Source organism: Pholcus phalangioides, unplaced genomic scaffold, assembly GCF_987345545.1.
Source record: "Pholcus phalangioides strain wild (caught in Gottingen) unplaced genomic scaffold, Ppha-v1.0 ptg000039l_1, whole genome shotgun sequence".
NCBI lineage: Eukaryota > Metazoa > Arthropoda > Arachnida > Araneae > Pholcidae > Pholcus > Pholcus phalangioides.
The window spans coordinates 14,080,154-14,097,015 of record NW_028301625.1 but is presented as its reverse complement, the minus strand read 5'-3'; the positions used below and the strand labels follow the sequence as shown (position 1 = coordinate 14,097,015).

At 35.5% G+C, this 16,862-nt stretch overlaps 1 protein-coding gene across 4 annotated transcripts in view; it reads right to left on the bottom strand.

Annotated features, from left to right (window-relative positions):
• LOC149065606 (twitchin-like) overlaps positions 1-16,862 on the bottom strand; it is an 834,903-nt gene that overhangs the window by 120,417 nt on the left and 697,624 nt on the right. For all 4 annotated transcript variants that reach the window (XM_089253452.1, XM_089253454.1, XM_089253453.1 and 1 more), the window contains 3 exons: positions 9,418-9,720; positions 6,965-7,076; positions 5,156-5,331 (listed from right to left, as the gene is read on the bottom strand). In XM_089253452.1, the coding sequence (XP_089109578.1) occupies positions 5,156-5,331; positions 6,965-7,076; positions 9,418-9,720 (591 nt within the window). The remainder of the gene's footprint in view (positions 1-5,155; positions 5,332-6,964; positions 7,077-9,417; positions 9,721-16,862) is intronic.

Sequence of the window (16,862 nt, the reverse complement as noted above, 5' to 3'; positions counted from 1 at the left end):
GGTATCCAACTACGTTGAAAATGTCGTTTTGGAAGAAAATATTATTTTTTTATTTTTTATGAAAGCCCTATTCTTTGTGATTCCAAAACAGGCCTTTTTTGTTTATAATTATAAAGTTACATCCACCTTAGTGTTGTGTTTTTACATGCAAGTATGACTTAAAACGTGTTTAGCAAAGAATGCCATTTTTGAGACATTTTACTTGAGTTTGAAAACAGGATTTTAAAAAATCTATTCATTGTGCCATTACGAAATTTTAATCTGATATTTTGCTATATATTGCCGAGGTTATGAACAAAAATCTAAGGTCTATCACATATATTTGTCTAATTACAGTGTTTTATAAATGAGATGTAGAATTAAATTTCTAAAAATTGACACATACATTAAGAGATTTTAGTGTAACTTATGAGCACATTATGCACATACAATCCTTTAAATTTTGATTCATAAGCTGCACCATTACTAGCTGAATGTACTGTGGAAATAATGAAACATTCCATTCGTATAATTTTTTGCAATTGTGTTTGTAATACCACATGAATTTTGCTTAAAATTTGACATGAAAATGAATTTTTCATAGAAAATGACATAGGTAGTTCAAAATGTACTGTTGTTTTCATCAATGTTTTGCAACAATTTCTATCAAAAATTTATTAATGTGCACCTCAGTACCATTTTAAAGAAAAGTGACAGAAAGGTAATCGGATACCTCTTAATAAAATTTGAAACGACGTCCTGATCCCCAAGCTGGATAAGAAGAGTCATATTTAGATGCTGGAACTTGAATCTAATGAAATCTAATTCTTCACAAATGAATCAAAGCATTATCTTACTGAAGCTTGCAATTTTAGCAAAAATAAAAATAGCAAGGCAAAAACGTGAAGTGATGTCATTGTCTTTAAAAGTTTCACCTTAGGCACTAAGGTGTTTGTCTAATAGTTCAGTATAATATTTGGAATTCAATCATGAAAATTAACCCCTTCATGTAAATTTTGGTAACAAATTTGGATAAAGTGCAAATCGATGGTTTAGTGCGCAAATATTGTGCGTGACATTTTTTGGAAAAATTTAGTAAGTGTATAAATTGGAAGCCATAGTTCCAGATATTGTTATACATGAATGTTGTAAGTCATAAAGAGACAGAAAAGCTGAGTTTCAGCATTCACTGATGTGCTATGTGAATGTATTTTTATGCAACAATAAACTTTAAAATTTTTTCTTGAAAAATCAGCAAAATATCACTTGCCACATGTGTGCACTAAACTGTTGAAATGTACTAGCAGAGATAAATGTCTAAAAGTGATATTATTGTTAACACACAGGAAATGAAAGGAGAAAAGATCAGAAGAATAGGTTTTAAATTTTTTTTCCCCTCTCCCAGTCATCATTTCCCTATGTATGTAATGTTATTTTTTTATGCTCATCAAAAGAGCGAAAGATAAAAGTTATTCCTGAGGTAGAAGGAAAGGGGAAAAAATGTTTCATTTACAAGGTTATCAAAATGAAGAGTCTTGAGAGAAGGGAGAGAGTACAAATGTATTTGTTGTTTACACATAGGGACAAGTACATTAAGGGGTTAAGAACATATTATCAGTCTTACTTTCTGCAGGATACCCTTCTCAGAGACACTACGTTTTCCCACCCATTTGACAATGCACACAACTGATGAAACAGCAAAGCATGCCAGTAGTTTTTAAAAGCAAATTTGAGCCATGCAATTTGAACTTGTTTCCCATTAAGAAACATCACTGAGTACCATTCCGATGAAGATGTTATGGTCTTCTTCTCAAAAGTAAAAAAAATCATTATTTACATTCATAAAGTATGACAGAGGAAGATATTAAACTATCTCTATCTTAAAGAGCTATTTGAGTGAGTTGAACAACAAATTTGTTAATATTTTTTTCCTAAAACGAACAACTCTAATTTAATAGCCCAACCTGTCATATTTCATTTTCATTAAAGAAAAAATGATGTCTATAGTTGATAGTGATGTCACATTAAGAAGAAAAATGTTTGCATGTCACTCTGTGAAAAACAGAGAGAAAAACAGCCAAAAACCACGATGGCCTTGTGGTAATATAAGGTAATATTATGGTGAGTGCATTTTCTTTCTTTTTACCATAAATTATATTTCTTACAAAAGAAATGGGACCATTAAGAAAGGTTACTCCCTAAAATCTGTGGAAATGAACGTTTTTTTATAGTTACAGTTTGAATGTTTTGATAAAACTCTGGTCCATTGAAAGAAATGAACAGCTTCTGTTTGGAGGACAGACAATAACCTTCACCCACAGGTTGAAACTGATTGAGAGTGGCAGACAAGATAAATTGCCTTTGATAAATTCTGTGCTCAGATGGCAAAATGTATTAAGTAATTTTTTCAAAATTTCACAATGGCCAATTTGTAAACAATATTCTGCCAAAATGCAATACTGATGGTTTTTTGAGTGATTACAATTTATCCAAGGATGATGTCACACTCCGCTATCCATACAAAGGTTTTTAACAGCTGGCTGATGCGAAGAGATATATTTTGGAAAGAGAGAAAATTTTTTCAACTGTCCCAGTTGGGGCAATTGAATTTTCTTCGCATCAGTCAATGTCCTTTGCGAACCCATGCCCTTTTACTTTTTGTCCCTGCGTTCGGAAAGTGAAAGGACGTGGGTTTGATTCTCCGCAGGGGCAGTTCAATTTCTCTCTTTCCTAAATATATCTTCGTATGGATAGCAGAGAGTCACCTCATCCTCGGCTATATGAGGAGTATATGAGTACATCATGAGAGGTATATATGACACCAAAGAGGTATATAGCATATGTACTGCCATATACCTCTTTACAGGGGAATACCGCAAATCAAATTTCATAATATACACCGATCAAGTAAAATTTTTTGCAGTGAATAAATACTCACAAACTTTTGTGGTACTAACAATGCCAGTTAAGAAAAGATACCAGCAGCAGCATAAATTTTATGGAACATGGTGATAATTTTTCCTCTGGATATGATGATAATCCCCCTCTACAATTGTTTTTCTTTGTCCATAAAATATTGTTATATTGAGGATTCACTTTACAATTATTTTCCTATCTGTATCAACATATCTATTTTCTTATTGATTTCATAAGACAATCCAGAGTCCCATGTTAAAAAGATTTTATGGCATATAGTAGTCTCAAAAGTTTTAGGTACTAATACAATCCAAGGCACTGACAATTTCTGAGTTTCTTTCTATAGACTCTCTTTTTTTTCTTCAAGAACTCAGCTTGCTTAATTTTCCCCCAAGAACATAAGTAAATTCAATTTGAAAGGAAATAGGCAGCCCCAGTCCTTTATGATTAACTCTTGTACTTTAATAAAATACTTCACTCCTTTGAATCGAGTCTCGCTGAGAAAGAGGAGCAAGTTTGAGTTTTCTTTGTAAAATTGGGCTATGCTATGGTCCTTGGAAAGGCAATTGATAGCTATCAGTGTTTCTGCATCATTCACCATCAACACCCTCTAACCCCCATTCTCCTCTAAATATCCTCTCCTTTCAGACATTTTGTAATTAGAGGTGGCCTCGGTTTCATCTAACTCAGATTATCACACATGTCTACTGTTATTCCTTAGCTGTTTTTGTATGTATTGAGTGAAAAGACATCTGTTTCTGAATGAAATGAGCTGCTTATCAAAAGAATCATCTGAAGATGGGATGTAACTCATCCTACAATCAATTATAAGCATTTATGAGCCATAGTTGAATGCAGCCATTTCATTTTATTGAACCACCTCAAATCTATAGAAGCCACCTGGAGAGATAAAAAAAAGAGAAAGCAGTCTTTCTCAGTCAGCATCATAAGAAAAATTTTCTAGACCTGACTGATAATGGCGACCACATTCTAAGTAAAGTTTAGGTTTCATCATGGCCCCCCACATTCTGAAAAGGGTCCCTAGGCTGGGATCTTTTGTGGGCCACAGACCAGACTTGCATGGGCTCCTTTATGATGAATTTATAGCGTGAAAAAACAAAAAATGATGATAATCATCCCGGGCCCCAAGACTGAAGCCCTATCAGCCCCACTCTTATGGAGGCCATGGGTTTCATGGAGGTTAACCCTCTTCCCAAAAAAATTCCATACTTTTATGTTCAAGAACAGAGCTGCCTGCAAGCAATTGCACCAACAGCTGCTGCTACAGTAGGTAGGTTTTTATTCACTCTAGTAGTGTCAGCATTCTGCTTTGAGAAAGGTAAAGTCACTCTTAATATGGTTCAAACTTTCATCATGTCCACCATTAGAAAGCATAGAAAGTCAGCTTCACAATTTTTATAACATTTCTCATGCAGGCAATTTTCAGCTTTTACTGTAAAAGTAGCGTTTTATCCTTTCTTCAAGGTGCAATACTGAAGTGGATATTGTAATCTTGTCAAGGAGAAGTTATTTTATTGACACACTTTCATCTCATTCCTGCCCCCCCCCCCTATTTTATATTTTTTTATCAGACAAAGAGAAGGGAAGAAAAAATGATAAAACACCATTTCCCCCCTCATTTTAAAACTGTAGCAAAAAATTCCACACTTGGGAACTTTCTGCATCTGAAGAACAAGCTTTATATTCTGGTCAGACGAGGTTGCAATGTGTTAAATAACTATAAGAAAGCCAGCAAGAATATATCCATATATCATAGAAACAAATTCCAAGGATCATATTGTTGCTGGACAGTTTTTTTACCCTATCAGTCATTTGCTCAACTCTGGCAAGCTTTTGAATTAAACTATTATTTAAGTTGGAGCTTGATGGTACACAAACAAAATTCAGCAACCTTTTTATGTCATTTGGTCGATTTGTTATTCATTTATATTTATTCTTGGCTCGATATTTATTTTTGGAGATACAGTCTTTGCGTGATACCATTTTGTACTCGATAGGATAATAGAATTTAAAGAAATCCTTGAACAAAAAAAGTTTCTAAAAAAAACATATTTTCATAGTTTTTACAATTCTCAGTAGTTCCATATTTTATGACAGAAATCCATAGAAACTATGGGGATTCTGTAGTAGCTGTCAAGTATGATTCAATAAATAATAAAAGTAAATATGAATTTCAACCAATAAGTCATAATCACCATTCAGATAAATTAATCTGCCAATAGAGAACAATGCTACTTACGTTTAATGAGCAACTCTGCTCTTGAAGTACGTACTCCGCCTTTATTAGAAGCTCTACAACTGTATTCATCTCCATCTTCTCCAAATACATCATTAATACCCAATGTATAACGATCCCCTTCTCGAAGTATAAGGTATTTGCCAGTACCCTCAAATATTTCTCGAACACCTTTGAACCTAAAAATGTAAATGTTTAATGTGAAAAATTAAAATTATGCATGGCTATCAGTGGCCATGTTCATTAAAAGAATATGGATATACTTTCAAGTAAAAAACTTAGGACTGGTCTGATTAAATAAATTGTTAATTGCAGTTAAAAAATTTTAGTTAATGACTTGATAAATCCAATTCAAATTTTCATTAAAGGTTTATAAATTAATTTGAGTTATTTGATGAAACTGATTAGAGGTCTTAAATTACATTCCTAGACATAACGTATTAATTTAAAAATACTTAAAACTATATTTTGACATGGGGAAGTGCAAATTGATTTGATGAAAACTAGCGATAATTTCAGTTTCAAATTGAGTTCAATAGGAGTTTCAAAAGACTGAAATTTATTGTTTCCACTGTAAACACAGTTTTTTTTATTTGGGAAGCATCCCTCCCTACAGCACAATTGAGAAGAGAAAACCCCCCCCCCTTTAGATATTTCCTACAGTTTCTATAGGAAACCAGCAATAATTTGAAGATTGAAAGTAATTTTGAAATCAGTGACTAATCTAAAACATCAGATTTTCTAAAAAAAATTACAAGATTTAAGTGAAGAATTTTCAGAATTTGACAAATATTTTCAGAATATTAAATTGCTTCAAGCAGGTGGCCTCAGTTTCTTAATCTACTCCTATATTTGTTTACATCTAGCAAATAGGTGTGTGAAATTAATAAAATATATTTCCAAAAAATCAATATATATATATTATAAAGATACCATAGCTGCCAGTAATACAGTTATTATAAATGGTTAAAATTTGAAAATATTTGATTGAAATTTGATTAACCGGTTAAAAAATTTAATTCATTCCCAGCTCTAAAAAACTATGTTAAACTGATAAATAAACAAACTGAGAATTTAATTATGATATTAAATTTTCAATAAAAATTCACTTTATGAACTATTTAATTATTTAAAAAGAATAATGATAAGTTTGTTGAAAAAAATCATGTGTGGTCAACACGTTGATTCATAACACAAAAGTTTTATTTAAATAGTTTTCAGGTGTTTTTTACAAAGTGTAGAAGAACTGGTTACAATGTAATAATGAATTTTAGAATAACTAATTTCGGAAGGACAATTCACAAGCCTCTGCGAGGAATCAAACCACCATGATATCAAAATCTGGGTAAGTGTGCTAACCAGTATAACTAAACTACAGAATCACTTCCCTTTCTTGGAGTGGAAAGGATGAGTGATTCTGTAGCATAGTGCACTACTCGCCTTGATTGCCAAAGATTGGAGTTTGATTCCCTACAGAGTCCTGTGAAATTTCCTTCAAAATTCGCCTCCTCATGGTTATCCCCCCATAAGGGTAGGGCTGACAGGGCTCTAGCCCTGGGGGTCCAAGACACAATATTATAACTTTTTTTTCATGCTATAAATTCACTATGGAAAGGCCTGTGGAAAGTCTGGCTTGGAAGTCCACCAAAGATCTTAGCCTAGTAGCCTTGCTTTAGGATGTGGGGGAACATGCTAATGATATTCAGTTCTACAATTTGTATCAATAGTGGAGATTGACATCATCTCTGAATATTTGTTACTTCATGATTCAGAATAAATATGAAAAGTTTTTAAATGGGCAATGATGCTTACCATGTAATTGAAGGCTTGGGATTTCCAGTAACAGTGCATGTAAATTCAGCATTCTTATTCTCTAAAGCCATTACATTTTTCAGTGGTACAACAAATTCAGGAGGTACGGCAGCTATAAAAATAATTTAACAGATATTAGATTCATTCATAAATGAGTTCCTATATGATCCAATTTAGGCATTACGGTCATCAAAAATGACTGTATAAAATTTACATATGACTGTATAAAATGTTTCAATGCATGAGAAATCTTGTGAGAACCTTTTTTTTTAACAGCCAAGAAGAGTCCTTAAAAGCACTTTAAACAATTAAATATTTTGAACACAACTTTGATTTAAGAATAAGAAGATTAAGTTTATCATGGGTTTTTCCCCACTCCAAATAATTGTATGGTAGAACCCTGCTAATCAGACTAATTGGAAACAGGACATGATCCGATTAGCAAAAATGTCAGATTATCGGGGGTTTGTCTTTTAAACATGACTTTTTTAAAACTGTAATAATAGTGAGTATCCCTATGGATGGGATAAGAGTTACAGACAGATAATTCCATTCAACAATGAATAAAACAATTACGGGGAAATTAAAGTGATTTTTTTTCCCTTTCCAATGTCTTTGCTTCAGCCAATGGACCACGGAGCGCTGCAATACATCATACAGGTGTAAAAAATCATTGCTTCGATATTAGTTGAGTTAATTGAGTCAGTTGAGTTAACTTTTCAAAATTTTTTTTTCATTTTTCCATTCTCAAAAATGAAAAAAAAATTTGAAAAATTCAAATTTACTGACCTGCAGAAACATGGGAAAATGTGATGGAAACCTTGCTAAAGAAAACCTGGGAAAAATTATGGGCAAGCCTTCTTCTAGGTGATAATCAAGAAAAAACGAAGGAATCCAATGAATCCTCCAGATTTTAAAAGAAATCCCTGGTTGCAGAGGAAAAAGATGTGGCTGAAATGTTATCATTAGACTGTAACAGCCATCAAATTTTCACGGATGCAGAAATCGTCTATGAAGTTTCAACTGGCAATGACTAATATTAGATAAGTGGTTCTCAAAGTGTGTGTTGTTTTTACTAGAGACACATCTCCAACCTTTGTCAAGAGCATTGCGGTGAGCTGCAAACACTGATGATTGCCTATTCAGTGCTTTGGAGTGGTTCTTTCTTAGACTATTCTAAGGCATTATGGATAAACATTGTCATAGCGAGGAAACAATGGATGGAAAATGTGTGAGAAATACTGGGTTAGATTATGATGCTCTACCACCAAAGAATCATTCAAAAGCTGTGGTAGCTTTTAAAAAAACTGCCTTTTCATACGTGGACCAGAAGGATAATGCAACCCTGTAGACATCATCACCAGGGTTGCAACTAGATGATTGGCCGCTCGGGGCAAGCACACATTTTGACGCCCCCTTGTAATGTTGAAGGAGAAGTTTCAGAATGAAATTTGCACCCCCTCGGGTGTAGTGCCAGGGCACGAAACACGCCTGTTCCCCCAAGTTGCGGCCCTGATCATCACAATGAACTGCGTCATTTGCTAGGTATATGTTGCTTCTTCGAATGGAAATAGAAAATTTTTTCAAGGCAACTATATGATTCACCATGATGGGGTATGATCATATATTCGTTTTGTATACATAAAATGTAACATGTTACAATGCAGAATTTATGAGTGTTTGTTTTTTTAACTTTCTCACACACGTCGTCTTTTTTAAAAAATGTTTTAAGAGCTGTTTGGATTAAGCAGGTTTTCAGATTAGCAGGGTTCTAATGTTATTACACTAGAGCATTAATAATTATAATTATTAGTTTATTTAATCACATGTAGTGATCACTGCCATGTTTAAAACTCTACTGTTGCATTTGAGAAAAATCATGAAAACAGCATATTTACTCAGAGTTTTTGGTCAATGATATAAATGTATAATATTTTATTAATTTTTGTTACTAAGCCTTACAGATAAGACAATAAAAAATTTTCATTGAGATATAGACTTATTATCATGATATGAAGATTAATTTTATTGTTTTGTTTGGCTAAAAAATGAGTAGGTCATTTTGTTTAAAATTTTTTGTAAACATTTTATTTAATGTTTCATTTTGCATAATTTTTTATGATACATTTTTTTTTCAGTTATTAACAGTCATAGACAAAATATAATAATAAATCAACAAAATAATACTAATTAATAGTACATAGTAAACTATAAATATTACTTATTCAGTATAAATTTTATAAGATAATTTGACTCTTTCATAGACAAAATATAATAATAAATCAACAAAATAATACTAATTAATAGTACATAGTAAACTATAAATATTACTTATTCAGTATAAATTTTATAAGATAATTTGACTCTACATAATTATAAAAATTTCATAATGCCAAAGAATTGCATTACAGAAAAACAGATTGTATGCTTCTGAAAAAAATTTCAACACTTACCATTAGGATCTTTTATTCGTACAGAAGTAGAAGTTACTGCTGGTGGACCAATGCCAGCTTCATTGAAAGCAAAGACTTGAAATTCATACTGACGGTCTTCTATTAGATTACAAATATTAATTTGAGTAGTATGACATGGTGCTAGGTTTACTTTCTGCCAGGCTTGTGTTCCATATTCACGTTTTTCCACCCAATATCCATGAACTCTAGATCCTCCATCCTTTTCAGGTTTTTCCCAGGAGAGATTAACAAAATCACCACCTATTTCTTGAACAACTGGAATGCCAGGCGGACCAGGTGGATCTGCAAAAACACACACAAAAATATATAAATAAATAAATAAAATTTAAAAAATAGGATGAATATTTCATATAAAGACTGTGAGTAACAGTAAGTAATAACATGACTATGAGTAATATTGAGACAGCATCTGTCACTTCATTATTGTTTTTGTGCACAGTAATACCCTGACTTAAATGATTTCAGAGTTACATGATTTCTTGTGCAAAATGCACATTTCTGAAATTAAAGCATGATCACAGAATTGTTACTGAGATAATAAAGCTTACTGAGGGATAACCAAGAAAAGAATTGTTTTATTCAATCAAAACATGATATATAATGAAACTAGGGCTGCAACAAGAAACAAAAATGTACTCCATCTCTCTGGCCAGTATTCATTTCAGTACCTTTTCCTCAACAGAACCCCCTCCCATCCTTAAGTTATGGCTTTGAACGAAACTACGCTAATTTTTGATAGGCTGCACTATATGAAGATGAAAATTTGGCATTTACTTATATAAAAATGTAATTTCAAAGCTTGTATGCTGCAGAAGCATATTTGCAGGATGGGTGAGAGGGGAGAGCTTAGGGGGATGAGCAGCAAACTTGAGGAATGAGTGGTAAAAAAATCAGTAGGATGAGAGAAGGCCAGCAAAATCTTGAACCTGCTACTGCCTAGAGTAGGGGGGGTGGCCAACCTTTTTTTTTTTTTCCAAGCTGTCACAATCAAGATAATTTTTAATGCAAATGCCACTCTACGAATTTTAATAAACAGACCATATGTCTCATTTTTATGGGACACACACATTTGCTCCATTCCTGCAAAATATTGTTTGTCTGTCCTCTTATTTTCTTAAATCTCATACACATGGGACATTCAGCAACTATGCCCATAGATGAAAAACCAAACAGAAACACAATGAATAGAAAATCATCACGTAAGTGTTATGATGAGTCCATGGATCAATTAAGATATATTTATTACAGAAACATCACTACAAACTACATAACACACACAACGATGGTTACAAGAGGAATGGGTACATAAACAGTACAGCAATCAGGGTATAACAACATATGTTACAAGTGCTGCCATCTATCAGATATTATTTACACTAACAAAAATCCTTTAATTCAGTCTGTCTGAATTATTTTAGTGGAAATCAGGTGACAAGTCCCAGTTCCTTGAGAAGCTTTTGATGAGCTGGTCTTGGCAGTCCTTTCGTCAGCATGTCTGCAATCATATCTTGACTCGGGACATATTCAAGGAGTAAGTCCCCTTCTCTGATCTTGGATTTAATATGATGATACCTTACATCTATATGTTTGGTGCGAGCACAGAATTTCAGCATATTTTATTGCAGATTGATTGTCACAATAAATCATAGTGGATTTCTGATGTCTTTTCAATTTCTCACACATTATTCCTCTCAACCAGGCACATTCCTGAGCTGCTGAACTTAGAGACATATATTTAGCTTCAGTCAAACTGAGAGCTACAGAGTGTTGCTGTTTTGACATCCAGGTGACAGCTCCTCCTGACATCATGAATGCATATCCAGATATGGACCTTCTGGTGTCCAAACAATCTCCCTAATCTGCATCAGCATATGCAGAAAGCTCAGAGTGATCAGCTTCCTACATCATTTTCATGGAAACAGTCAACTTGATGTATCACAGAACATGTTTCAGTGCAGTCCAGTGAGCCTTTCCAGGGTTGTTGTTGAACTTGCTTAAATGACTAATAGCAAAAGCTATATCAGGTCTCGTTGAATATGCAGCGAAGATGAGAGATCCAACCAATTCTCTGTAAGGTACATTGGTCATCTCTTCCTTTTCAGATTCTGTCTTTGGTTCATCATTCTTGGATAGACTAAGATTAACTTCAAGAGGAGTGGCAACACCATGACAATCAGACATGCCAAAACGAACAAGAACATTGTTCAAATATTTTTCTTGATCAATGAAAATGTTTCTGTTCTTTCGATCACGAGTGATCCTCATACCCAAATAATGGTTCACTTCACCAAGGTCTTCATCTTAAACTTTTTGATAAGGGCAATTTTGAGATCATCAGTAGCAGATTTATCAACACTAAAAATTAGAATGTCATCCACATATATTCCCACAATGATTGTTTTCCCCCTTCGATCTTGAAGTATACACAAGAATCATATTCTGACGGAGTGAACTCAAGGTCGAGAAGAACATCATGTAGTAACATATACCATGAACAACTGGCTTGCTTCAAACCATAAACAGATTTCAAAAGACAAATGGATCCAAATGGAAGCTTGACATACAGGTCTTCATCCATCCAACTTCGGGTGGAGGAAGGCTGTCACAACATCCATGTAATGAGCATCCAGTCATATTTAGCAGCAAGGGCAAGCAGAAGTCTGATCGAGGTTGTTCGGATGACCGGTGGGGTGGTTTCATCATAATCAAGGCTATAGCTTTGGGAGCACCCATGAGCAACCAAACGGGCTTTGTACCGTTCAATAGAACCATCAGCAGTCTGCTTAATTTTGAATACTCATTTCATGGAAATGGCTTTTTGACCTGGAGGAAGATCAGCTGGAATCTATGTTTGATTATCAGCATGCAATTTCAGTTCCTCATCAATGGCCCTTTTCCAATGTTCAGCATCCTGGCTGTTCAGAGCTTCAGCCAATGATTCGGGCGTACATTCACACTATGAGGCTTGGAAGACTACGAAATCATCATTGAAGGTACGAATGTTCTGTTGTTGTGTACATTAACGATAGTGATCAGATCTAATTGGAACATGTGGCAAAACGTCAGATGTCCTCACAGGATGGGAAGGAGAAGACTTTCCTGAACTGCTTTCTAATGATGCTTCAGCCTCTAGAGAAGGCTCAGAGATAGTAATGGTTGAAAACTGTGTATCAGCTGCATTTTCAGGTGATGGAAATGGATCATGGCTCGGTGAACCCATTTTGCCAAATGGAAACTGGTCTTTTTGCCCAATTTGCACCTCCTCTGTTTGGGGGTTATAAATGTGATAACTCTTGGTTTCATCTCTGTAGCCAAGAAGGATACCATCCCAAGTTTAGGATCCAGCTTCTTTCTTTTACACTGGGGGATATGAACCATGGCTCGACATCCAAAAATGTGAAGATGCAATATGCTAGGTTTTCGTCCAGACCACAGTACTTGGGGAGTGAGATTTTTCAGAGCTTGTGTAGGACATCGGTTGCGAATGTAGGTAGCTGTAAAGACGACCTCGGCCCAAAACACAATGTCCAAATTAGAGTTAAAAAGCCAAGAGCAGCTTCCATCAAAGTGTGGTTGAGCTGCTCGGGTAAATGTGGCACAGTTTGCTGATGCAATATTCCAGCATCTTTCAGGAAATTCTCCATTTTTCCAGAGACATATTCTCCACCATTGTCAGAACTTAAGGCTTTGATTTTTCTTTCCATCTGGTTTTCCACAAATGTCTTGAATTCAACAAATTTGTCAAAAAATTGATCTTTAGACTTCAGGAAGTATACAAAGCATTTGCGGGAGAAATCATCAATGAAAGTAAGAAAATAACAAGGTCAACCTTTTGATGAGATTTGCAAGGGGCCACAGAGATCTGAGTGAACAAGTTCCAGAAGATTTCCTGCATGTCTTGCTTGATTTTGGAAAGGATTGGTTGTGGTGTGATTTTGCATGAACACAAACATCACAATCCTCAAAATCAGATTTTAAATCACATTTGAAATAAAGTGATTTGTGCAGCTGTCTTAGGGAATGAAAATTAAGGTGACCCAGTCTCCTGTGCCATATCTGACAGGTGTCTTGTTTCACTGAAGTGGTACAAACAAAGTTTGTTTCATTATCAAGACGATACAGTCCATTCACTTCAGTTGCAGTTGCCAAAACAGATGAGCTGTCAACCATGGGTTTCTCTTTTAGTATGTTGCAACTGGTCTCATCAAAGATCACTGATAGCTTAGGCTGACTGTGTACAAGTTTGTTAACACTTAACAAGATCAGCGTGAGCATAGGCACAGACTTGACATCTTTAGCATGGAGTGTTTTTGAAGAGCTGAGCACTATGGCTATGTCCCCTTGCCCTGTGACTGGCAATTTTTCCCCATTGGCTAGACGGACCTCTTCTTCGGATGATACATCGTGTGAAATTGGCAATGAACAGCTGAGATGAGTTGATGCACCAGAGTCTATGAACCATTCATGTTTGTCAAAGAAAACTGCAGCAGAAAATACGGAAGGAACAGTTGCTCCAGAAGCAATTTCTTTTTTAAAACAAACTGCATTAGCAGAAAATTTACTTGCAGTTTTCTGTTGATTTCTCCTTTTTTGGTTTCAAGCAAGTCGTAGACTTCTGTCCGCGCTCATTGCAATGAAAACAACGGATTCCTTTTGTAGCACTGGCAGGTTGCTTTTTCACGAAAAACACGGAATTCGATGGCGGTTTCAGAACTTCAATGGCGTCTTCTAGCAGCAGGCTTTTCACGAATGAAGTCGTGATTTCTTGTCCAGATCCGCGAATACCCAGGGCGAGAGGCCTGTAATAGTCTGGTAATTTCGCGAGAGTAAAACCACCGATGACGTGGTCGTCCAACGGCTTGCCGACGTTCTCGAGTTGTTCCGCGACGATCGTGAATTTATTCAGGTATTTGTCTACTGTATGGCAATCATGAAAACGAATATCCAGAAGACTCTGATATAGGCCTACCACACAAACAATACCTTTATCTTCGAAGGTGTCATTGAGCAAGTCCCATGTTTCTTTGGCAGTTTCACATTTCAGCGTGATCGCTGCAGTCACAGGCTTGAGAGACAAGTTGATTTTCGCGAGGGCTCGGCGATCCAATGCGCTGTCGACTGGTTCGGTCCACAATACAATTCCACAAACCACAGTCGATGAGGAAAATTTTCATGGCGAATTTACAATCGGTGAAATGTTTTGGCCTTCGAGGTATTTCGATTCCGGCAATGTGCCTACAACGAAACTGGTGTTAACAGTAATGGAAGTCGTCGACATCAAAACTCTCAGTGTTTCCAATTCCAACCTCAAGGCTACATATTCTTCAGCTGTTGCCATGTTGGAGAAAAAACTAATCGGCGCGGAAAGATCGTTAAAAAACATCAGAACTCATGAGTTTCTGTAGTCTCAAAATAAATCTTACGAGGCGGCTCCATAACTTGTTACGATGAGTCCGTGGATCAATTAAGATATATTTATTACAGAAACATCACTACAAACTACACAACACACACAACGACGGTTACAAGTTATCTAAGGCCCCTCATGCACCAAGTGGCCCACAGGTATTGCTCAGATGAGCTCTTCATTAAGATGGTCTTATGTCAAAGGGGGTTTCCAATAAAAAAACGTATTAATCTCTGAAGCACAATAATCGTAACAGTTTGTGGCTAACAAATGGTAGCCATCTCTTATATCCTCCTAACAGACTGAACACTTTGTACAATCATGCCCTTTTGCAATTTACAAAATTTACAATCATTTTCGTAGTCCTCAAGTTCAGTGCCCTCTTAATGCACGAGCTCACCCTGGCATGGCCTGGGAGCCTCAAGTGAAGAGGGTGACCTCACAAAAATGAGATATAGTTGAAATTTTCAAGGAATATGCATGTGAATTTGCCTGGTAAGGGTAAGGCCTCAGAAAAATCACTAGGCCTGGGGGCCCAGGGTGCTTTTAAGACGGCTCTGCTCAAGTTGGGGGGTTGGCTTATACATGAATATATATGGTATATATGAAATTGATTTTCTATATATCTGTATGTGTATGTTCTTTCTACAAATGTACAATTTTAGACCAATCTCCACCAAATGTGCCAAACAGAACCCAACTTGGATGATAGGCTATTTTAAAAGTTTGTCAGAGCTGGACTCGACAAACGCTGGATGAACGAGCAAAAAACTATTGGGTAACAGTTGTTCATAGGCCTTAAAATGACTTTTGGAATGCTTATGTTAGTTGCTGTGGTTCCCAAATAATGAGGTTCACACCTTTATCCCTTTACAATGGTTTGTCACTTCTGTAATGCTCACAGAATATGTAAAACCTCCAGGCAATGACGGGCATTTTTGCTATATATTTATGTATACATAAACCGTCGTGAGACAGTTTAGATTTATCCTACAGTTGTAAGGTGAAACTTGATTCACGCTGCCATTATGCAGTGTAAGACTATTGTTTCATGGCTCTGTATTTCCATCTTTAGCAAGAAACCACACAATGCACATTAATACAATGGTACCTCTCTCAAACCTGACCTCAGTGACACTTGACTCTGGGATTTATCCTGTCTTGTCCTGTCAGACTTTGTACTGAGCAGAACTGTGGTTTAAGGCTTACTAATTTTCCCAGATACTTTTCCCGGGTGCATTCAATGAATATACCTATATAAAATTGATTTTCTGTCTGTCTATGTATGTTTTCTACACAAATTTGCAATTTTAGACCAATCTCCACCAAATTTTGCATATATACTGAGCAGGACATGACTTTAACAATAGGCTAATTTAAAATTTAGTCAGAACTAGACAAATGCCTGAAATGGGTGAAAAACTGTTGGGCAACAATGGTTTATGGGCCTCAACAAAAACTTTCAGAATGTATATTTTGGTTACCATGGTTCCCAAACAATGTGTTTCTTATTGGCATATTCCTTTACAATGGTTTGTCACTTTTTCAATCCTTTCAATATATGGAGAGAATCCGGGCAGCACCAAGTACCATAGCTAGTTTAAAAATATTTAAACTAACATTCTCACAAAACATGACAAAATGAATGTGTTTTTCAAAGACAAGATACTTGAATATTAGGGAAAAAGAAAAAAATTTCCCTTTAAAATACAGGTCATGTAGTCACCCTAGTCATTAGTCACTTGGTTATATATATATGAGTGGGGATAAAATATACTGTGAAAAAAAACGTATAATACAATGCACAGCAGAAGAAACAATGTTGTGAGACTATAGCCAGACCATCAAGACAACTTATGTGATATGCATGAGTTGTTCCACCCCTAGGGGTATACATAGGGTTACCAGATTCGAAAATCGTGAAAGGAGGACGGCTGTGCGTGCACCCATGATGATGTTATTTCCCCCAATTTTCACAACAGATGACGCTACGTTTCTTCCAAACAAGAAACCCACC